This window comes from Coenobita brevimanus, chromosome 55, assembly GCF_032717465.1.
Source record: "Coenobita brevimanus isolate Jiangsu-jjx chromosome 55, ASM3271746v2, whole genome shotgun sequence".
Classification (NCBI taxonomy): Eukaryota; Metazoa; Arthropoda; class Malacostraca; order Decapoda; family Coenobitidae; genus Coenobita; species Coenobita brevimanus.
In genome coordinates, this window is record NC_137008.1 from 26,747,423 (window position 1) to 26,767,335 (window position 19,913).

The 19,913-nt window shown below is 42.0% G+C and overlaps 1 protein-coding gene across 1 annotated transcript in view; it reads right to left on the reverse strand.

Annotated features, from left to right (window-relative positions):
- Positions 1-17,348: 17,348 nt before the first annotated feature.
- The window catches only part of LOC145401281 (neuroligin-4, X-linked-like), a 112,467-nt gene continuing 109,902 nt past the window's right edge, over positions 17,349-19,913 (reverse strand). Inside the window, exon 12 of the mRNA XM_080273610.1 lies at positions 17,349-17,569. Within this exon, the coding sequence (XP_080129736.1) occupies positions 17,349-17,569 (221 nt within the window). The remainder of the gene's footprint in view (positions 17,570-19,913) is intronic.

Here is a 19,913-nt window from a genome sequence, read left to right on the forward strand (position 1 = left end):
CAAAAATATAAATGCGTCCTCGGAGTGAAGTGAGTAGGGCTGCTTAGAAATACGATGAATGGCCCTCCTAATGTTGTCTGGTATGAAATAAGAGAGAGGAAGACATGAAACAAAGGCAGCAAAAGAATCACTTCCTGGCCATATGAAGCTAGACATTATGTGTGGGTAGATGGATGGGAATTTGGTTGACTAGGATGGTGAATTCATCAGTATGCGTGAAGATGATGAACTCAAACACTGAAGCAGCTGTTAAGAAAATAAGCGACGTTGCTAGCCTGCATGGGAGAAGACACAAGTTACATTACGAGTGACGTCACAAGTGAATGCATGAGATGTCACTAGTGACCGAACGAAAGATGATAATAGTGCCAAAATGGAGAACGTTAGCAGGAAAGCGAATGATGACTTCATTTATAGAGAACAAGTGAACATATTTCAGATGACAGCTATGAAACAATGCTGAATGCATCAGAAAAAGAAAGTGACAGTGAAAGGGGGAAAAGTATGTGACTGAAAGAGTGAGGGTGGCTGTTGAAACCTAAATGAACAGAATTGACGCAGCGACGGAGATTGTTATATACAGAAGCGGAATGCAACCACAGTAAGAGACAATCATAAGAGTGCCATGATATACCAAAATGAGTGAACACAGATATCGGAAATGAAGTAAACAAGGTTACAGCCAAGCGTCTGCTGTCCTTTTTAAATTTCTATTCCTGCTGTTAATGTTGTTGTTGTTGTTTTTGTTGTTGGTGGTGGTGGTGGTGGGGGGAGAGGTGGTGCTGTGGCCTACGGCTCATTAGGATGTGAAGCCGGTGGACTGAAGGAAACTGACCACTTAGGACAGGTAGCCTACTCCCAAAGAAAGTTTGGGGGGTTTTGTTGAAGAACATTCGCACTGTGAAACTAGGGCATCCGAGAGAAATAAATGTGTTTTGGTATGGGGGGTGCAATTGAGTGAGGGCATGTAGATTGTCGGTGAGTTTAATTTTGTGTTAGTAATGAAGCAGGAAAGAGTGATGGCCACATAGAGGGTGGGGGGGGGGGATAGTAAGGGTGATTTACAAGCGAGTGGGCAGGGCCGGGACGACACTAACGAGACTGAAACGCTGCAGTGAGCTGATATAATTATGGTGACACACGGAAACAGAACAATAAGGCTGACTGTGATGGGGAGGGAGCTGAATGCTGTGAGTCAGGTAGTGTTACAAACCAAACGAAATGAGCGGTGTGAGTTGAAAAATACTCTGTGTGAAGACTGTTATATGCAAGATCTGCGTTCCTTTATTCTTTTAGGACGAAGGTGGGATGATCATAGCCTGTGAACGACCTGGTCAAGAATGATGACTTTCTTCTCCTTCCTGAGGGTGGAGACTCTGGGTGGCGGAGGAGGGTCAGGCAGGTCACCCAACAGAGTCGCCCACCCATTAGGCCGCTTATCTCCGCCCATACCTGTGTTGTTCCCCGCTGGACCCGGCACTGTGGGCGGCTGCCAAGGCACACTCCACGCCCCTAACGTGGAGTCGCCCTGCTGTTTCTGGCTTTCTGTTGAGTCATCCAATAAAACAGTTTATACGAGTTAATTCCTGAGGTGGTATATATGTTGCAAATTCAGACAAGACAGTTGTAATAACAAAATAACACAAGATGGAACAATGAGAGTGCAACTCACGCACTGACCCACTGGTCTAAGGGCTGATTATTTGACCTTGTTCTGTGACCTTGATTTTCAACCAATCGTCCTCAAAATGAAATATCTGCAGTGTTGCCTGGCCTGAATCTTCCTACCAAATCTGGTCCATATCAGATCATAACTCTTTGACCTGACCTTGCCCTGTGACTTTGTCTTCTGACCTTTCTCTGTGACTTTGACGTTTGACTTATTGTTCTCAGAGTCAAATACCTTTAACCTTACCATATTCCAACCCTCCTACTGAACTTTGAACTACAGTTATAAAAAAAAAAGGTCAACCCCTTAGCGTAATCCTCAGCCATCCAACAAGTTCTTTCAAAATCATATCAAATAAAATATATTATATATATATATATATATATATTGCCAGACGCCTCAATCCCGTTTGGGGTGGCCACAAACAAATCGCCTCCAAGTCGCCCTGTCCCATTTCACTGTCCTGCTCCCAACTCACACCCCCCTCTCTCATATACCTCTCCATCCCATCCCTCCATCTCATCCTCGGCCTTCCCCTCCCTCTTCCCCCCTCCACCTCACTCACATACACTCTCTTCGTCAGTCTTTCACCCTCCATCCTCTCCACATGGCCAAACCACCTCAGTGTGTTCCTTATAACGGTTCCTATCACATCCACATCCACACCACAACGCTCCTTTATATCCTCATTCGTCAGCCTGTCTCTCCATGTGACTCCACAGGCTCCTCTTAAATAACTCATTTCCACTGCTCTCACTCTTGACTTGTGTCATATATATATATATATATATATATATATATATATATATATATATATATATATATATATATATATATATATATATATATATATATATATATATTGTTCACAATGACACAGGAGTTGAACTTGACCTTGTCCTGTTTTGTGACCGTGAACTTTGACTGTTCTCAGTAACCATTACTTCTTGTGTCACTCACAACCCTTCCATTACATATGATCTATCTAGGAGAAAATTCTTCCAGCTAACCCTATGACAGTTTTCGATCATGTAATGTGGCCTTCACCTTTGACCCATTATTCTCGAAAAACAGGTAACCCCTTGTTTCTCCTCCTCTCGTGGCCGTCACCGAGGCGTTTCCAAAAATGTTAGATTGCAGGGGTTGTAAGAGGAGAGAATTTTCAAGTTGGTCTTGTCGTGGATGGCAGGAGACAGATAAAGATGAGTCTGGGGTTTGATTGCAGTTTTATTCTCAAGAGGAAGTTATCTTCACAAGAGCAGTACTAAGGTGAGAGCGGTTTATGCTAGTTAACTCTGTGCCCTCTACTCCTGCCTTTTCCACCGTACCTCTTCTCTCTCCTATCGAGCCCTAACCCCTTCTGCCTTGTCTCTCCAAGTTCCCTGTATATGACTGTTTAGGTCGTGTGTGTGGGCTCGTGTGGTCATTTCCACACCCGTGGTGTGAGTTTTCCAACTGTGCTGTTTGCAAAATTCCCTACCTAGAATCTGCACTCCAGGTCTCTCGAGCTTAGGAACAACTTTCTTCAAACCTCCATATTACATATTAACAGCATATATTCACTAGCTATTATGTAGTGTCTTTTGATATTTTAGTGTCTTGACACTTCAACCCCTCTACCAAATTTGGTTGAGACAAAAATGTGTTATTTAGCTATATATCTGACACACACACACACACACACACACACACACACACGCACACGAGCGCGCACATGTCGAGTTAAACCTATCACCGTCTGTCGCTTTCCTAACGTCGGTGAAATTAATATACCAAATACCGTACCTGTTTTTTTCCTTACTGTTTCAGAGCAGATATATAAGCAGTGAATGTACGGTAGCTAGTTGCCCAACGTTTTCCTTATCTTCTTTTTTTAATGCCAAATTCCATATCTATTTATTCCTTTCTGTTTCAGAGCAGATAAATAAGCAATGAATGTGGCTTGTTGCCCAGCGTTTTTCTTTTTCTTTTTTTTTTCCAAACACCGTATCTATTTACGCCAAATACTATGTCTATTTTTTTCCTTACTGTTTCAGAGCAGATTAATAAGCAATGTCTGTAGCTTGTTGCCCAGCGTTTTCCTGATTTTCTTATTTTAAATATGACAATCATTCAAACGTCTCCCGATGTCACTAACTAACGAAAGTAGTAAGTTAGCAACTTAGATAAGGAAATGAACCGAACTGAGGTGTACTAGATTTCTCACGCACTTTTGATCCGATTTTGACCAAGCTTCGTGAAGCAGCTGGGTATCAGCCAAGAAGGTGATTACTTGTTTCGAAATGATAGGTCAGAGGTAAAGGTCACATGGAAAGATTAACCTAAAAAGCTTTGACCAAATTAAAACCAAACTTAATGGAATGGCTGAAAGCAAAGAGAAAAACACAGAGAGATGATTTTCAGCACAGTCAGTCAAAGGTCTAGGGTACAGGAATGATCACACATAGACCCGTGTTTGAATGTATGTGTGAACAAAAGTACTAAAAAAAGTTTCCATCTGATATGGACGGAACTTGGTGGAAGGTTTATGGGCCAACCAGTGGTCAGCCTTTTTTTTTTTTTTTTAGTACAAGAGGTCAAAGTTCAAGTCCCTATGACAGGGGCAGCTTGCAGTATTTGTAGGGTTTAGGCCAAATGCAGACAGGGTGTAGAGTAAGCCAAGTGTGAAGACATTTCATTTTGAGAACAATCTCTCTCTCTCTCTCTCTCTCTCTCTCTCTCTCTCTCTCTCTCTCTCTCTCTCTCTCTCTCTCTCTCTCTCGACTGATAGGTAGTTATACATAAAATCGTAAAGCAGTTATCTACTACTGTATCTAATATCATCATCATCATCATTATCATCAGCCGTTACAAGTCCACTGCTGAGCAAAGGCCTCCCCCAACATTCTCCACGAATTCCTTGACTGAGCCAATCTTTGCCACGTTTTCCCTGCAATTTGCTCAAGCTCATCTCTCCACCTCCTGTCTGGCCTTTTTCTGCAACGCTTACAGTCTCTTGATGTCCTGTCAGTCAACCTCTTGCTCCATCGGTTATCCCTTATTCTTGCTACATGGCCTGCCCACCTCTTGCTCCATCGGTTATCCCTTATTCTTGCTACATGGCCTGCCCACCTCCATTTCTGTTCTTTTATAATTGCTATAATATCTTTTACTTTAGTCTGCACTCTCTCCCAAGTTGATCTTTTCCTGTCTCTTAAAGATATTCCCAACATTGACCATTCCATTGCTCTCTGAGATTGGATTAATTTATTTTCCATCGATTTTGTCAGTTTCCAGGTCTCAGAACCATATGTCATAGCTGGAATTATACATTCGTTATATACTTTTTTTTTTTTTTCATACAAACTGGCAAACTACATTTCATAATGTCTATATGTTTACCGAAAGCTTTCCATCCAATTGTAATGCGTCTTTTTATTTCGGTATCATGATCTTTCGTTAATTTTAGTATTTGTACTATGTATTTGTACTCCTCGACTTCTTCAAGAATTTCTCCCCTCATTTTGATGACGCTCTTTATTGTCTGTGGATTACACATTACATTAGTTTTACTCCGGTTCATCTTTAGCCCTACTTTTGAGACTTTCTCTGCTCAGATCATTTAACATTTCTTGCCATGACTCTGTTGTTTCTGAGATTTGGAGAGTGTCATCTGCAAATCTTAAATGGTTTAGCTTTTCTCCATCTATGTCCACTCCTTTGTTTCCCGAGTCTGGCTTTCTGAAAATACTTTCTAGGCATGTTCTAAATAATTTTTGTGATATTGTACCTCCCTGACGCATGCCCTTCTCAATCTAAATTTCCTTTGAGTCCTTATGTAATTTAACTGTAGCAGTTCCCTCTTTATATATCGTTTCGAGCAATTTTACAAAGTTCTCATTCACTCCTTGTTGTCGCAATGAATTTATAATTGCTATGTGCTCCACTGAGTCGAAACCCTTTTCGTAATCAACAAAACCTAAGAACAGTGGTTTATTATATTCTGTAGTTTTCTCAGTGAGCTGTTTCACTGTGTGTAGATTATCAGTAGTTGAATACCCGCTTCGGAATCCTGCCTGTTCATGAGGTTGGTTTTCCTCCAAATCTGTAGTTATTCTGTTCCTAAGGACTTTAAGAGTTTGTAAATGACTGATAAACTATTATGTCGATATTTACTAAGATCTTTTGAGTCACCCTTTTTGTAAAGTAATATAACTATCGCATACACCATGTTTTAGGAATTTTCTTCTTTTTTATACATCGAGTAAATAACTGAGCAAGCCTAATTTGTATTTCTACTCTTGCATCCAACAGTAAATCTGCTCATCTTCTACCGGAGCCTTCCCTTTTTTCATGTTTTTAAAATAAATATTTACTTCGTCTGGTGTTACCTCAGGTATTTCACTTGTGTCAACTGAAAAGTTAGCTATTGGTATTACGGTCATTGATGCATAAATTTTTTTTGTAAAGTTCTTTAACTCTCTTCATCATCTTATCTCTGCATTTAATGACTTCACCGTTTTTGTCTTTCAGTGATGTAAGTTGTTGCTTTCCTAGTGCCATTTTACTTCGTACCTGTTTCAGACTTTTTCCTTTTTTGATAGTTTCATTGTTCTGATCCATGTTTTTCGTTATTCTTCTCTTTGTCTTTTGTAGATAAGCTTATTTAGTTCCACTCGTTCTATTGCCTCTTTGTTTGTTTTTGCTTTCATTTTTTTTTTTTTTTTTTTTTTTCATATGCTCGAGTGTCTTTTCTGAATACTTGGCTTTTGTTGTATTAGGTTTTCCTACTACCTCCGCTGATTCTCTTAGCACTTTTGTTGGTCTGTCATTCAGCTGATCAATGTCATATCATTACTTAGAGCCTGAGATATGTTCCTTTATTCCAACTGAAAGGCTGCATTGTTTTCGTTTACTTTTATTGGGAATATCTTTTTATCTTTAATCATCTTCATTTCTTCACTTCTGAAACTGAATTTGGCTGTGCAACCCACCATTCTATGGTCACTTCCTATATTTTCTTTGTTGATAACTGTAACATTTGTGATCGTGTTATTCTTACCTGCTATAATGAAGTCGGTTTAATTCTATATTTCTCCATTTGGGCTTCTCCAGATGCATTTTCTCCCTGTTCTTTTGTGAAAGAATGTGTTCATTATTCTCATGCTATACCTTTCAGAATTGTTTACCAGCATTTCTCCTCTTTTTTTCCTTTCTCCCATTCCAAATTTTGCCATCCATTCCTCTCCATTTTTTGTTTTGCTAACTTTTGCATTGTAGTCTCCCATGAATATACAGTAGTATATGTGGTCTTTTCTACTTTCATAATCTTGGAGATGTCATCATAGAATGCTTCAGTTTCTTCAACTGAGCTTTGAGAAGTTGGTGCATATACTGTAAATGTATTACTTTCAGGGTATATTTTTTGCACAGTCTGATTACCGCTAATCCTGCTCTGTCAGGTACACTGTTGAATTTAACAATGTTGTCCGCAAGGATTCTGTTAATTAGAAATCATACATCACTAACTCTTTCATTTTGCCTTCCTCTGCAGTAAAATAGGTGGTTACTGTCTTGGAGCTGAGTTATTTTCATTTTTTCTGAGGATCTCACTCAAACCTACAATATCCCAACTAATGTTTTCCAGTTCAGTCATTAAGTTATGAAGTTTGTAATCTTCTGTGAGGCTTCATACATTGTATGCATAGATCTTCATGGATTTCAGATTGTTTAATATCCCAGTCTCTAACTTGCCAACACAGTGCCTACTCACTTTCGGTGGCACACTGCCCGAAAGTACAAGAGGCAGTGCGGTTGGACCTTTAGTAGACGATGGCCCAACAGGAACGCCTGTCAAGTCACTTGCAATAGAATTCATGTTTGGTTTGGAGGATTGTGGCAAATAATCTCACCTCCCTGCCACATTGTTTCTGGTGAGATGTAATTTTTGTGCCACTTTATTCGTTTCATTCCGTGCAGCCGTATATGTCAATATGGGGTCCCATCGAAGACGGTACCTTGTTTTTCTACAAGGCCTCCCCCTATCCGCCACCCAGGGACGCACCAGGTAGCAGTGGGATCCTGCCCCTGGATATATATATATATATATATATATATATATATATATATATATATATATATATATATATGTGTGTGTGTATGTGTGTGTGTGTGTGTGTGTAAGGGTGGTCCCTTATTTTCCAAGTATGGACTTTCTTTGCTTGGGCCCCCTGAAGTTGTTCCACTGGTAAAAAAGAATCAGATATGAAAAATCTTTTCGATTGAATAATATTTACAGATCGCCTCCACTTTCCAAAGTTCATAATCCTATCTGCTGTAGTACACCTCTGACACTACTGTCAATGATAACTATTCTTTTTTTTTTCTTATTTTGCAGATGGATACAAGGAAGTCCCATCTATTTACTCACATGAATAGTGGATGAAATCAAAGCCTCAAAGCTGCCCTCATTTTGGAAAGCTTTTGTTTACTTCATATACCTCCACTGAAAGAAGCTGACAGTCCGCAAGGTTCTCCATCAGCCTGTTTGGGCCAGGGTGACTCTGTGGGACAAAGCAAACATTCCTACTCAGCAGGAGCCCTGTGCCATGAAGAAGCTGGAGGCTTTGTTTAACAAATGGACATGCTTGAAGAAGCACCCCTCCAGAGCCAGTGAGAGCCATAAAACCAAGGAGGCTAAGTTTGTAGAACGATTGGAAGGTCTCTTTGACACTGCAAATGGAGACTCCATAAATCTGGTCTGCTATTATGAAGACTGAAAGTTCCTTCAATTGCAGTGAAAGAAGGGTCATCGTGGCTCAATGGATGGCGTAGACACCATTCATCTTCGTCACACAAAGATCAAAGCCAAGTGGGTGGAAGATGAAGTGGAGAGGAAGAGCTGAGGCAATGATGGAGGCCATGAACAGTAGAGTTGTCCTGGCTTCTTCATTTCCAGCAACACTAATAAAAGCCATGATGAGGATGAAAAGCCTCCCAAAGGAGCCAGTGGAGGAGTCCCGTCCCCACCCAAGAAAAAGCAAGGCATGAAGAATGTTATGACTCCTCGGCTGTCCACTGCCTTGGACCGGACCCAAATGTCCTCCAGGAAGGCAACACTTGTGATGGCCTAGGCAGCTGCAAGGTTCGATTTGAACGTCTCCGAGGACAACATCAATTGGAGTTCTATTCACCATCTTCAAAGTGAGAATTGAGCTCGTTGTGCTCAAGAACTGAAAGATCTCCAGGGAGAATATCCTTTGACAGTCCACTGGAATGGCAAGATGATGGAGAACCTCACCTCTCACAAGCATGTCGGCCATCTCCCAGTGATTGTCAGGACCTGGCACCTAGCAGCTGCTTGGGAGTTCCCAAGATTCCATCCTCAACTGGAGAATCATGCTATCATGGAATGCCTCAGTGAGTTTGAGAATTGTAGAGCAGGTGAAGGCAGTGTGTTTCATGACAACAGCATCGAACACGGGTCAACATGGAGAAGCCTGCGCTCTCACTGAGGCAAAACTGGGATGTGTACTTTGCATGCAGTCACCATGTTATAGACTTATTGATTGCAGCTGCCTTTGAAGCAATGCTGGGATCTACCTCAACGGGTCCGGAGGTGCTGCCCTTCGTGTTTTGAAGACCACTGGGACTTCAACCAAAACCAGTTCCAACCAGGTGAGACAGATCCTACCACCAAAAAGGCAATATCTCAGTCCGCAACTGAACTGATTAAGTTCGCGAGATCTCAGTCGCTTAATGCTCCTCAGGTAGACCTACAGTTTGGATTACAACTTAAGTACACCTGGGTCTGTCAGACCCAGCTTTAAAAAAAATGCTTTAGTGTCACACATGTTTTATACAATGAATTCCTGAATAACCTACAATGTCTTAGGACTTATCAGTTACAAAACTATGTGAATAAGTTTTAATTCACTGAACTCCACATTTTTTCTTAATTATGAAAAAATTGCCAAACAATTTTTTTTTTCAGTCACCATATGTGGAAACAAAGAACACTATGAGCCTAACACTTGTGTCACAACTTGAGGAATGGAGGGCCTTCATTATGGGCATACGGGATCCCACACAACATAAAATCAACTTGCAAACTCATAGTGGAAAATTCTCCCCCCTCCTCAGGTACACCTGGGCCTCACAGACCCGACATGAAATTCTGAGTGATATATTGCAGTAACATAGAGACACGACAGTAACCCCCCCTACACCTTGCATGGGCACAAAAAGTTAGGAAGCTATTGAGAAGGACAGGGATCCCAGGCATCTATAAGTTACTGAACTATACCATCAAAAAAATTGCCCGGGTCTGTCAGACCCAGGTGTACCTGAGAAGGGTTAAGCTATGGGATGACTATCAAGAACTTATGGATCTCTCAGGCAACTTCTTTGGAGGTGTTTCCAACAAAGGCATGAAGTTCCATGCACCAGATGCCATGCACTGAGCTTGCTGGGCAGCCAAAGCGCTATATTCAATCCAGATGTGGCTTTTCCAAAGCCAACTCAAGAGGACAATGACTAAGGAACAAGGGATTCAAAATATTTGTCTCTTTTCTAACATTGTCTACATGAAGGCTTGGAAGACATCATCACTTCCCATCAAAGCCCCGTTGAACATCTGCACTGTGATGATGACACTGATGTAATACCTGCACAAGATCATTGAGGCAACAAAGACGCTACATACCCATCTATGGTACCTGTCCCAAGAAGCAGTTGGCTTTGCATTCTTCGATGGATTTCAACACATGTGAAGAGCTGCATAGTAAACGCACTAGAGGATGTCGCTGATAGAACATCCAAGTGTCCTTGGCTTCCTGAGTCAACATTCTCATTGACGACGGGCTACATCAACTTGTGATGAAGAATACAAAAGAATTCTTCACTAAGCTGGATCTGCCAGTGGGGTTCTTGACCCAGGCATCCGACACTTGGTCATCCAACAATGAGTTTTTGAGGACCAAGGCCATCATTGCAGCTGTCTCCATCGTGGATGACTGGACAGAACGGGCAATGGCTCTCGTTCAGGAGCTCAATAAGAAGCTGGCAGTGGGGGAACAGCAGCTTCAGTTCCTGCACCATGTTGTTGCAGACCAGCGCCAGAGTCACCCAGTTCTGACGAAGCCTGCCTTAATAAAGAAGAGATCATCGATCAATGAATATAATGATGCCGCACCTACAGACCCTATGCCTTGAATGCCTATGCTGATTCATGTGTATCTAGTGTGATTAGTGCTTACTGTATCGAGTAAAATACAAAGTAGTTTTCACTCTTCCTATGTATGCTTTGGCCCCATAATGTGCAGTAAGGACCTTTTTATCAAGGTCATCCTCTTTATTTGTCGAATGTGACCCCTAAATAAAGGCTGATTGGGGCCAAACTTTCAGTTTTCAGTTCTTGTTTTAGTGGAAGTACTACATGCGAAGCAAGCAGAGGAATTCCATCATTCTATTTTTGATCAACTACCAATGACCACCCTTATATATATATATATATATATATATATATATATATATATATATATATATATATATATATATATATATATATATACATACATATATAGATAGATAGATAGATGGATCTAATATATATATATATATATATATATATATATATATATATATATATATATATATATATATATATATATATATATATATATATATATATATATATATATATATATATATATATATATATATATATAAAGTTAGTTACATGTGGCCAATCTTGTTGTCTATATTCTCACGTATCATTCAGAACATTATTATTCACTTGTGTGTTTAATATCATGCTTAGCACTTGTGTGAATAGAGAAGAATTTTATAAATACCCAGTTCCTTGTGAACGCAAGTGGGCTGTCTGCATGTTGCCCTTGCTAAAGTGTTATATTGTGAGGCAAAATTTCCAGTAGGACTTTCTATCACTGACCTAGATGTAATTTTGAGCCTTTTCGATGTGTAAGCTAATGTGCACATCCATTTCTGGAGCTTTCCATAGACTCGTTGTTGCCATTAGAACTACCATCTCGTGACTGCCATGTTAGCGTCGATCTTGTTAATGGGTTTCTGTTATGCCTTCCATGCTTCTGTGAGTATGTATATAAATGCCTGCTGTCTGTTACCAACTCCACTGGATGCCCAGTCATGTAGGCATTGCTGGCAATGAGCTAGATGTTGCTGCTGCTCGCTCTGCCAGTACACTCCTTCTCATTACTTATCCACTAAGTCCAAACCTCTCGCAGATCAATTGCAGAGTGCGTGTTGCCATCTACAAATTGATTCAGGAAGATCATGAAGAGCAAGTTGTAGAAGGTTCGTGCTCTGCTGGTTGGTATGCGAGACCCACTCGCTATGAGCCCCCAGCCGCCCACCCCCTCACCCCAAACTACCTCTCAGTGTGATTGTGCCACCTACGACTGAGCTTCCCCTGCTTTTCATAAATAGCCAACAGTGACCCAGAACCTTGCCCGTATTGCCACCACAGTGATGAATGGCCCCTCCTTCACCACTTATTAGACTACTCCTCAACTGCCGCCCTTCGCTCCAACTTACGAGACGCCCTAGTAAGTCGAGTCTCAGCATTTGACACAGCTACTGAGATTGTAGCTCTTTCCCCCTATCTCAGCCCTGCTCAACACCATTTCTTTATATCCACCACCCCGGCAGATACATCCCCTGAACCTGACTTGCTTATTTCCCTGACAGGCTTCACTTGCCCATGTCCATTCTGTTTAATTAGGTGGATGAATCTTAACAAACTGCCTGTCACCAAGCCCACACACACCATAAAACCAGCAAGAAGACATGGCATGTGTGCTGGGTGGCCCCTTCGTGACCTTCCAGCCCCTGTCTTCCCCCTTACTATTTACGAGTCAGCCGACACCCCACTGACCGGGATAATGTATGGCCCGGCCTTCACTATAGGTGAAGGATATCTAAAAACGAACTAACGAAAGTTACCAAGCATTTGCTCACCGCGCCTAGCAAGCCCTCTTGTGGACTGTCGCGCTGTTCGGATGGGACATCTGGGCTGCCCACTAAGGGACCCTGGTGGGTGGCAGATTTCCCCACCAGGGGACAAACTTGCAACAGCCAAACCCCACTGACCGGGCTAATGTATGGCCTGGCCTTCACCCAGGTGAAGGATATCTTCGAACGAACGAACAAACGAATGTTACGAAGTGGCCGGGCCAATATAAGGCCTGATCCTCTGCCAGCAGAGGAAAATCTTTAAACAACAACATGTTACCAAGTTCACTTAGCAGCAGACGTTAGACAGGTGTGCTGGTGTGCTTTGGGACATTTTACATATAGTAGTATATCTGGCACACGTGAATTAATGTTTATTAATTAAGAGGTCAGCACATGATCTACTTATCAGGGTGCAGTTTTTGATCTCACAATTATTTATAAGAACTGCTAATTTATAGTCATTCCAGGTGCTCTTGCTAATGTCACCTATTGTACTCAAGTGTCAAGAGTCTGTATCTTCAGTTTTATAGGCTCTATTGTTCCTCATGCGGTTTCACAACCCAGTGGCCTGGTTTACCTATATTTTTGTTGTTGGAACTTTAGGATGATTTCTTAGTTTGACAATCCTTTTCGAACCTGATTGATTTCGCTGTTGTAGCTTTAAGATACTGTTAAGTAAACTAAGTTCAGTATTTTTCTTGTCTACAGTATTTCATTCCCATTTTTTGTCATTGCTCTTTGTTTCAGACTTTATTACGGTCTCCCTCTTTTGAGCTTGCAATCTGGTGTGACTAGCCACCCCCATTGAGCTCTAAAATTTCCACTGTGCACTTTAACCTTCATCTTCAGGGAGTCCGATAGACCTTTAGCTCCACCTCATCGTAACAGAGTGGCAACCTCAGACAGGATTGTCAGTACTAGGTTTGTAGAATTTCAACAAGTCTGTGGAAGCCTTCATATCCCAAGTGCTGTTTATTTACTTGTTGGACATCCAAGCTTTAGCCATCATGGAGTTTGTGACCCCCAGCTTTCCCACTGCCCCTCTTCATACTGTTTCGAAGAAGGTTGCCCATGCTCATGTAAACTCACCTGTGCTTGAGGGTGTTGTCAAGTCAGAGCTTCATTCCCTCTGTCCTAGTCTAGAAGATTGGGGTTCCCCTCTTTTTCATACATATTTCCAGGATGTTGAATGGGAGCAAGCTAAGTGGGATCACGAGGCTCAGTTAGGCTTAGAGTTGACAAAGATAGAATAAGCTGGAGAGCATGCCAGAGAACAGACAAAGATAGGGCAGTCCAGACAGCAGGCTAAGATAAAGTTAGAACAAATGAAACTTGATCATATATACCGTATGGCACCATCGGAAGGCCGGACAATATTCTCCCCATTCTTTCTCAAGTTCCAATCTTACTGATCCCACAAAATTAGTACCTCCATTTGATGAGACCCTTGTTCTGGAATTCTTGTCACATTTTGAAAAAATTTCTATTGTGACTAAGTAGCCTGAAGATCGATGGCAAAACCTAGTTCATACTGTACTTAAAGGCAAGGCCTTCAGAGTGTTTGACATTAAATTTTCAAGAGTGCTTGTATTATGAGGTTTTGAAGAGTTCAGAGTTATGTGCTTATCCCATACCACACTAGTGACGTAGATGCACGATCCCATCTAAAACGCCAGCGACGTTGATCTACATCCTGCAACATTGAAGTGTACAGTACCTTGATATATGTGTCCTCAACAATTTTCATTCATTACAAATATACAGTATATCTGGTACACTGAGCCACTGCACATCCACAAACACAGTCAACTGGCCAGAATCAATGACAGTGTGAAAGTCTCTGCACTTTACCTCGGAGATTTCAGTGGTTGGGTGACACCAACCCGACTCAATTCAACCAACTTTTTGGCTTTTGTGAGTACTTTTATTACTGCCAGGGATCTTATACTGATGTATTAAGCCCCTTTGGCCAGAAAAAAAAAAAAAAAAACATCCAAAATCGGCTGGCATAGATGGGTATTTTTTTTTTTCTTTTTTTCACCAGCATGGTTCGGGTTAAGAATTAAGAACTGAGCCATACTGTCAGCAGTTTAAGAATGCTAAGAAGCGCCCCCAGGATTCTTACTGAGAATTTGCTAGACATGTGACTGACACTTTCCGAATGTGGATTCGCATTGAGAATGTGGCAATTTGTGATAACCAAAAGCTCTACGAGGTTGAGGGATATTTTAATCCTTGAGATTTTCCTGGATAAATCAGACAATGAATTAAGGATTCATTTACAGACAACAAAGTTAAAACAGTGTGTGATGCAGCTGTCATTAATGATGATTATGTATTGCAACAATATGGTAATAAACCTAAGGAATTATCTAGGAATTCCCACTCTAAGAAGTACACCCCTCAGCAGAGTATGCAACACTCGAGTTAGCCAAATTTAACCGTTAACTCCAAACCTAATCCCTCTTCTGCATCCTCTAATATCTCCTCTAGGTCTTCCATGCACCCTTCCCACTTCTGTACCTACTGTAAGCGTCCAGGTCAGTGCTGAAATGTGTTTTACGAAGAATGTCCCGTCTAAGCCTGTCAACCTTGTTCGAGGTGGACCAGTGGTGACTCCTGTTTGTCATTCAGGCCTAAAGGTGGCTGAAGAGTCTTGTGTTTCTTCCCCCTCTCGGCTTGCTGTTTCAGAGGATGAAGATAAGGAGCAAGAAGTCGAACTCCAGGTGGGAGGTGGTACGCCCATGCCCTTTCCTGATGCCACTTGACTTTCTGTAGACATTGTTCAGGCAGAAGTTAGCAGTGATGCTGGAGCTTTGCTGTCACTGTGGTTAAGCCCTGAACTTAAAGTCCCAACTAAGGAGTACGAACTAATTCAAGGAGTAACTGGCATAAAGGTTATCCCTGTGGTGACTGGAAACCTAAAATGTAGCTTATTTGACAGGCCAGTGTGCCTCAGGCTAGTTGACTCTCTTCCTCTTGAAGGGGTTGACCTGGTACTGGGAAATTATTTGGCAGGTGAGAATAAGTGTATTGTCCCTGTACTGTCTGAAATGCCTGTGACTGATGCTCCCCCACAGGTTGATAAAGAGGGCGCAGATGTCTTTCCGGTGTGTGCTGTGACCAGATCCATGGCATGGGCAATGCAGAGCCAAAACAATGTGCTACTCAGAGAAGGCGAGTCTGGTGATCCTGCAGCCATAGTGGAGATTCACCTGAGACAGCAACTGAGGACACCGACAAGTGAGACTCCAACAAATGCTATTCCCTGGAAGATACGTTCATGAAATAACGTGACAATAACTCTCCTGTTCCTGTTGAGGAGGTGAATGTTGAGAGATTGAAGGAGTTGCAGGCAGGTGACCCACAGATTCAGAAACTGAAGATAGCTGCAGTGGAGGATTGTGCCATAGAAAAAGGCAGTTGATTTTATGTGAAGGGTGGAGTATTGTGGAGGTGCTGGCATCTCCTGTATGTTAGTATTGACGAATGAGTGTGGGAATGTCATCAGATTGTTGTGCCCAGTGCTTGTAGAAAAGAATTGTTGGAGCTGGCTCATTGTACCCCCTTTTCAGGTCATATGGGTGTTAGGAAGAACCTGGAGCAGCTGCCTGTGTTCTACTGGCCGCGCATGGCTGCAGATGTGGCCCAGTTCGTGCAGTTCTGCCATACTTGCCAGCTGGTGAGGAAGCCTAATCAACCCATACCTAAGTCACCTCTCATTCCTGTTCTTGCATTTGACCCTCCATTTACTCGTATTGTAGCAGACATGGCGGGACCCCTGCCTCCTACATCCTCTGGTATGAGTACATGTTAACCATAACTGATTCTTCCACTAGATACCCCAAGGGTATCCATGTTCGTTTTCCAAAGTCTAAAATAGTTGTTTGGGCATTGCTTGATGTCTTTACGAAGTTTGGGTTGCTGAGGGAGATTAAGTCTGATAGAGAATCTAATTTTCTTTCAAAAGCCTTTCAGCAGTCCATGGCACATTTTGGTTTCGTCCATGTGACGAGCAGTGCTAACCATCCTAAGAGCCTGGGTGCCCTAGAGAGATACCACGAGATCCTTATCACGATGGTTCAAAAGTACATGGAGCACTGAAAGGACTGGGATCGAGGAGTGCCATTCCTCTTGTTTACCACCCGTGAAGTTCCTCAAGAGAGTTTAGGTTTATCTCCTAATGAGGTAAGATGCCCATTATCTATCATTAAAGAGGCTTGGTCTAGTGATTGCTCCACGAGTCACAGTGTACTGTACAGGGTGTCTAAATGCTTGGAAGTGGCCTGAGAGAACTTGAAACAAACTCAAGACAGTATAAAGAGATGGTATGATAGGAAAGCTCGTTTTCAAGAATTTAAAGTCTGCGATAAAGCGTTAGTTCTATTTACTCTTCAAGGACAGCCTCATGCTGCCAAGTTTTGTGGCCCCTATCCTGTGGTGCATAAAGTTAGTAGTACTGATTACTTAGTGAAAACACCAAACAGGCACAATTTTGCCGTTAACATGCTGAATCCTTATTGTCATGCTCCAGAGGCCCGTGTACCTGGGAATCTTGTCTTGGTTGAACAGACTGAGGAGGTTCCCAGCAGTTTGGTAGCCCAGGAACAAAATGAGGAGGACTTTGATTTGATACTGTGAGTGCATGACAAAACAACGCTGAGGCTGGATTGTCCCTTGGTGAAAAGGTTTTGCATTTGCCAGATCAGTCTTGACAACTATTAAGGATGTGTTTGGTAGCTCCCCTGGGCAAACAACCTGGATCTAGCACCATGACGATGTGTGAGACGCGCTTCCTGTTAAGTTGCCACCCCATCGTGTCTGCCCCCAGCGCTTTGGAGTCCTCCACCTGAAGTACATGCTGGACAATGACCTTATCTTTCCGAATGAGCCCGTGGAGCTCCCCTGTGACCCTGCAGCCCAAGCCTGACGGTACAGCGAGATTCTGCATTGACTACCACAGAGTCAAAGTTCTGACTACAGTAGGACCAACACATATTCCCTTCCTCTATTAGAAGACTGTCTTGTTCATAGCAATACAGTGGGGCACCAATTTTCGCGCCTAATTGGGTCCAAAAATAATGCGCGAAAGTAGAATTAGCGAAAATTGGGGCATTGTCTTTATGGCAAAAAGGCTAATTGGTTCCTGGTTATCCTAAAGTAACATCAGATTTTCATTTTCACTTGCAATACAGTACATCAAATCACTATTGTACATTGTATTGTGAGATACAAACAATAAAAACTGTACAGTACACATTATATGAGGAGAAACATACCACAGAGACCAGGTTGAGGTGTTTAATGGATGTTGGGGGTAAGTATCCGAGGCGCGTGGTGGGCTTATTTAGCCACGCCAGACGTATTGGCGCCACCTTTTGCTGCCTTGCTACCACCATGCTGTTTCCTCATACTACGCACTGTCGATTCTGGGATGTTAAATATACGGCAGATTTCACTGTTTTTTGCGCCCTTGTCCATGTGCTCAACTATCTTCCTTTTCATTTCATTATTATACTGCCGTTTCTTCACTCCAACACGATACTCTCTTTTAGCCTTGGCCTTTCCTCCCGACTTTGAATGTCCCGGCCACTTTTTATCACCACCACTGCCTCCCGGCCCTCCCCCCACACCACCAGGCTCTCCCCCCACACCACCAGGCCCTTTCCCCACACTACCAGGTACAGTAGAGGCCACTGAACCGTGAGAATCCAACACAATGGAGCTAGCACGCTCGTACACAATGGCGGGAATGGGTGGACAGAGTGTTGACATGACGTCATTCAAGATGGCGGTGGGTTGCGGGCGGGCGGTGCAGGAAATTCAAAGTTCAAAATATTGTCCCAAACCCAAAATTTGTGCGCGAAAATCGATTTTTTTCAAGCGAAAGTGGAAGTTAGGGAATATTTGGTGCATGCCGCGAAAGTGGATTCCGCAAATCCTGCTGTAGCGAAAGTTGGTGCACTACTGTACATTACTAAACTGGACCTTAAGAACGGCTTGATGGAGCATGTGAAAGAAGTCTCTTGTTATGTGGCAGATTGCCAAACTTATAGTTGTGATATGATGCCCAGACTTGGCTTCCAAACTGTGTGATATATTTGGAGGATGTAGTAGTTTTCATTAGTACTTGGGAAGACCATCTAGAAAAATTAACAAGTTCCTTTCAGGGCACTTAGAAGCTTACCTTGTTGCTAATTTAAAGAAGTTCATATTTGTTCAGGCTCAAGTTCAGTTCCTTGGCTACATAGTTGGTCACGGTTGTGTTGGCCCCACTTCTTGGTGTGGGCCATTAAGAACTTTGCTGCACCTAAAGCCAGGCGTGAGCTTCGGGGGTTCTTGTGCACTGTTATTACATACGGTTTAATAAGAATTCTTCAAGTGTTGTGACCCCACTGACAGACTTGTTAGTGAAAGAAAAGAAATTATGTTGGACTGAGGAGTGTGAAAGTGCTTTCAAGTCTGTAAAGGGAATATTGTGTTGTTGCCCTGTGATGCTTACACCTAATATTTCAAAACCTTTCAAAATGGCCGTAGATGCAAGTAGTGTAGGAGCAGGAGCTGTGCTCCTGCAGGATGACGATGTGGGCAGAGAGCATCCTGTCTGCTATTTCAGTACGAAATTTGCTAGGGCTGAACATAATTACTCAGTTGTTGAAAAGGAACTATTTGCCCTGATCATCGCCCTGCATAGTTTTTCTGTACATATACTTGCTTTTGGCCCGACAGTCACTGTTTATACCGATCATCTCCCCTCTAAAGTTTTTAAACCAGTGAAAGAGTAAGAATCAATGGGCTAACACACTGGAGCCTTCCAAGAGTATATCTTGAACATAGAGCATATCAAGGGGATTGATAACGTGATTGTTGATTGCTTGGCATGCCCTTAACCCTAGATAGGTAATCTTGATTTTGTTACTATATTAGGAAACGTGGGGTCTGACGGACCCCACGGAAAAAAATTAAAAAAAAAATACTTCCATTTGAGATATTTCAAAATGCTTCAATACACAAATAATTCAACCCCTTATCTTTAAACAGGGCCATAAAATATAAAGTTTAATTGAAAAAAATATATATATTTTTTTAAAGTTTACACAAAAATGATTAAATTTTAGGTATACAAATTTTAAAATTAAATCTTGCAAAAATGAAAACTAATATCATGATTCCTTGGGTGGTCTGCAGTAGACTGATGTTGGGACCTTCTGTATACAAATGAAGAAAGACAGCAAATTGAAATAAAAAAATCACAAGAGGGCTCAACTGA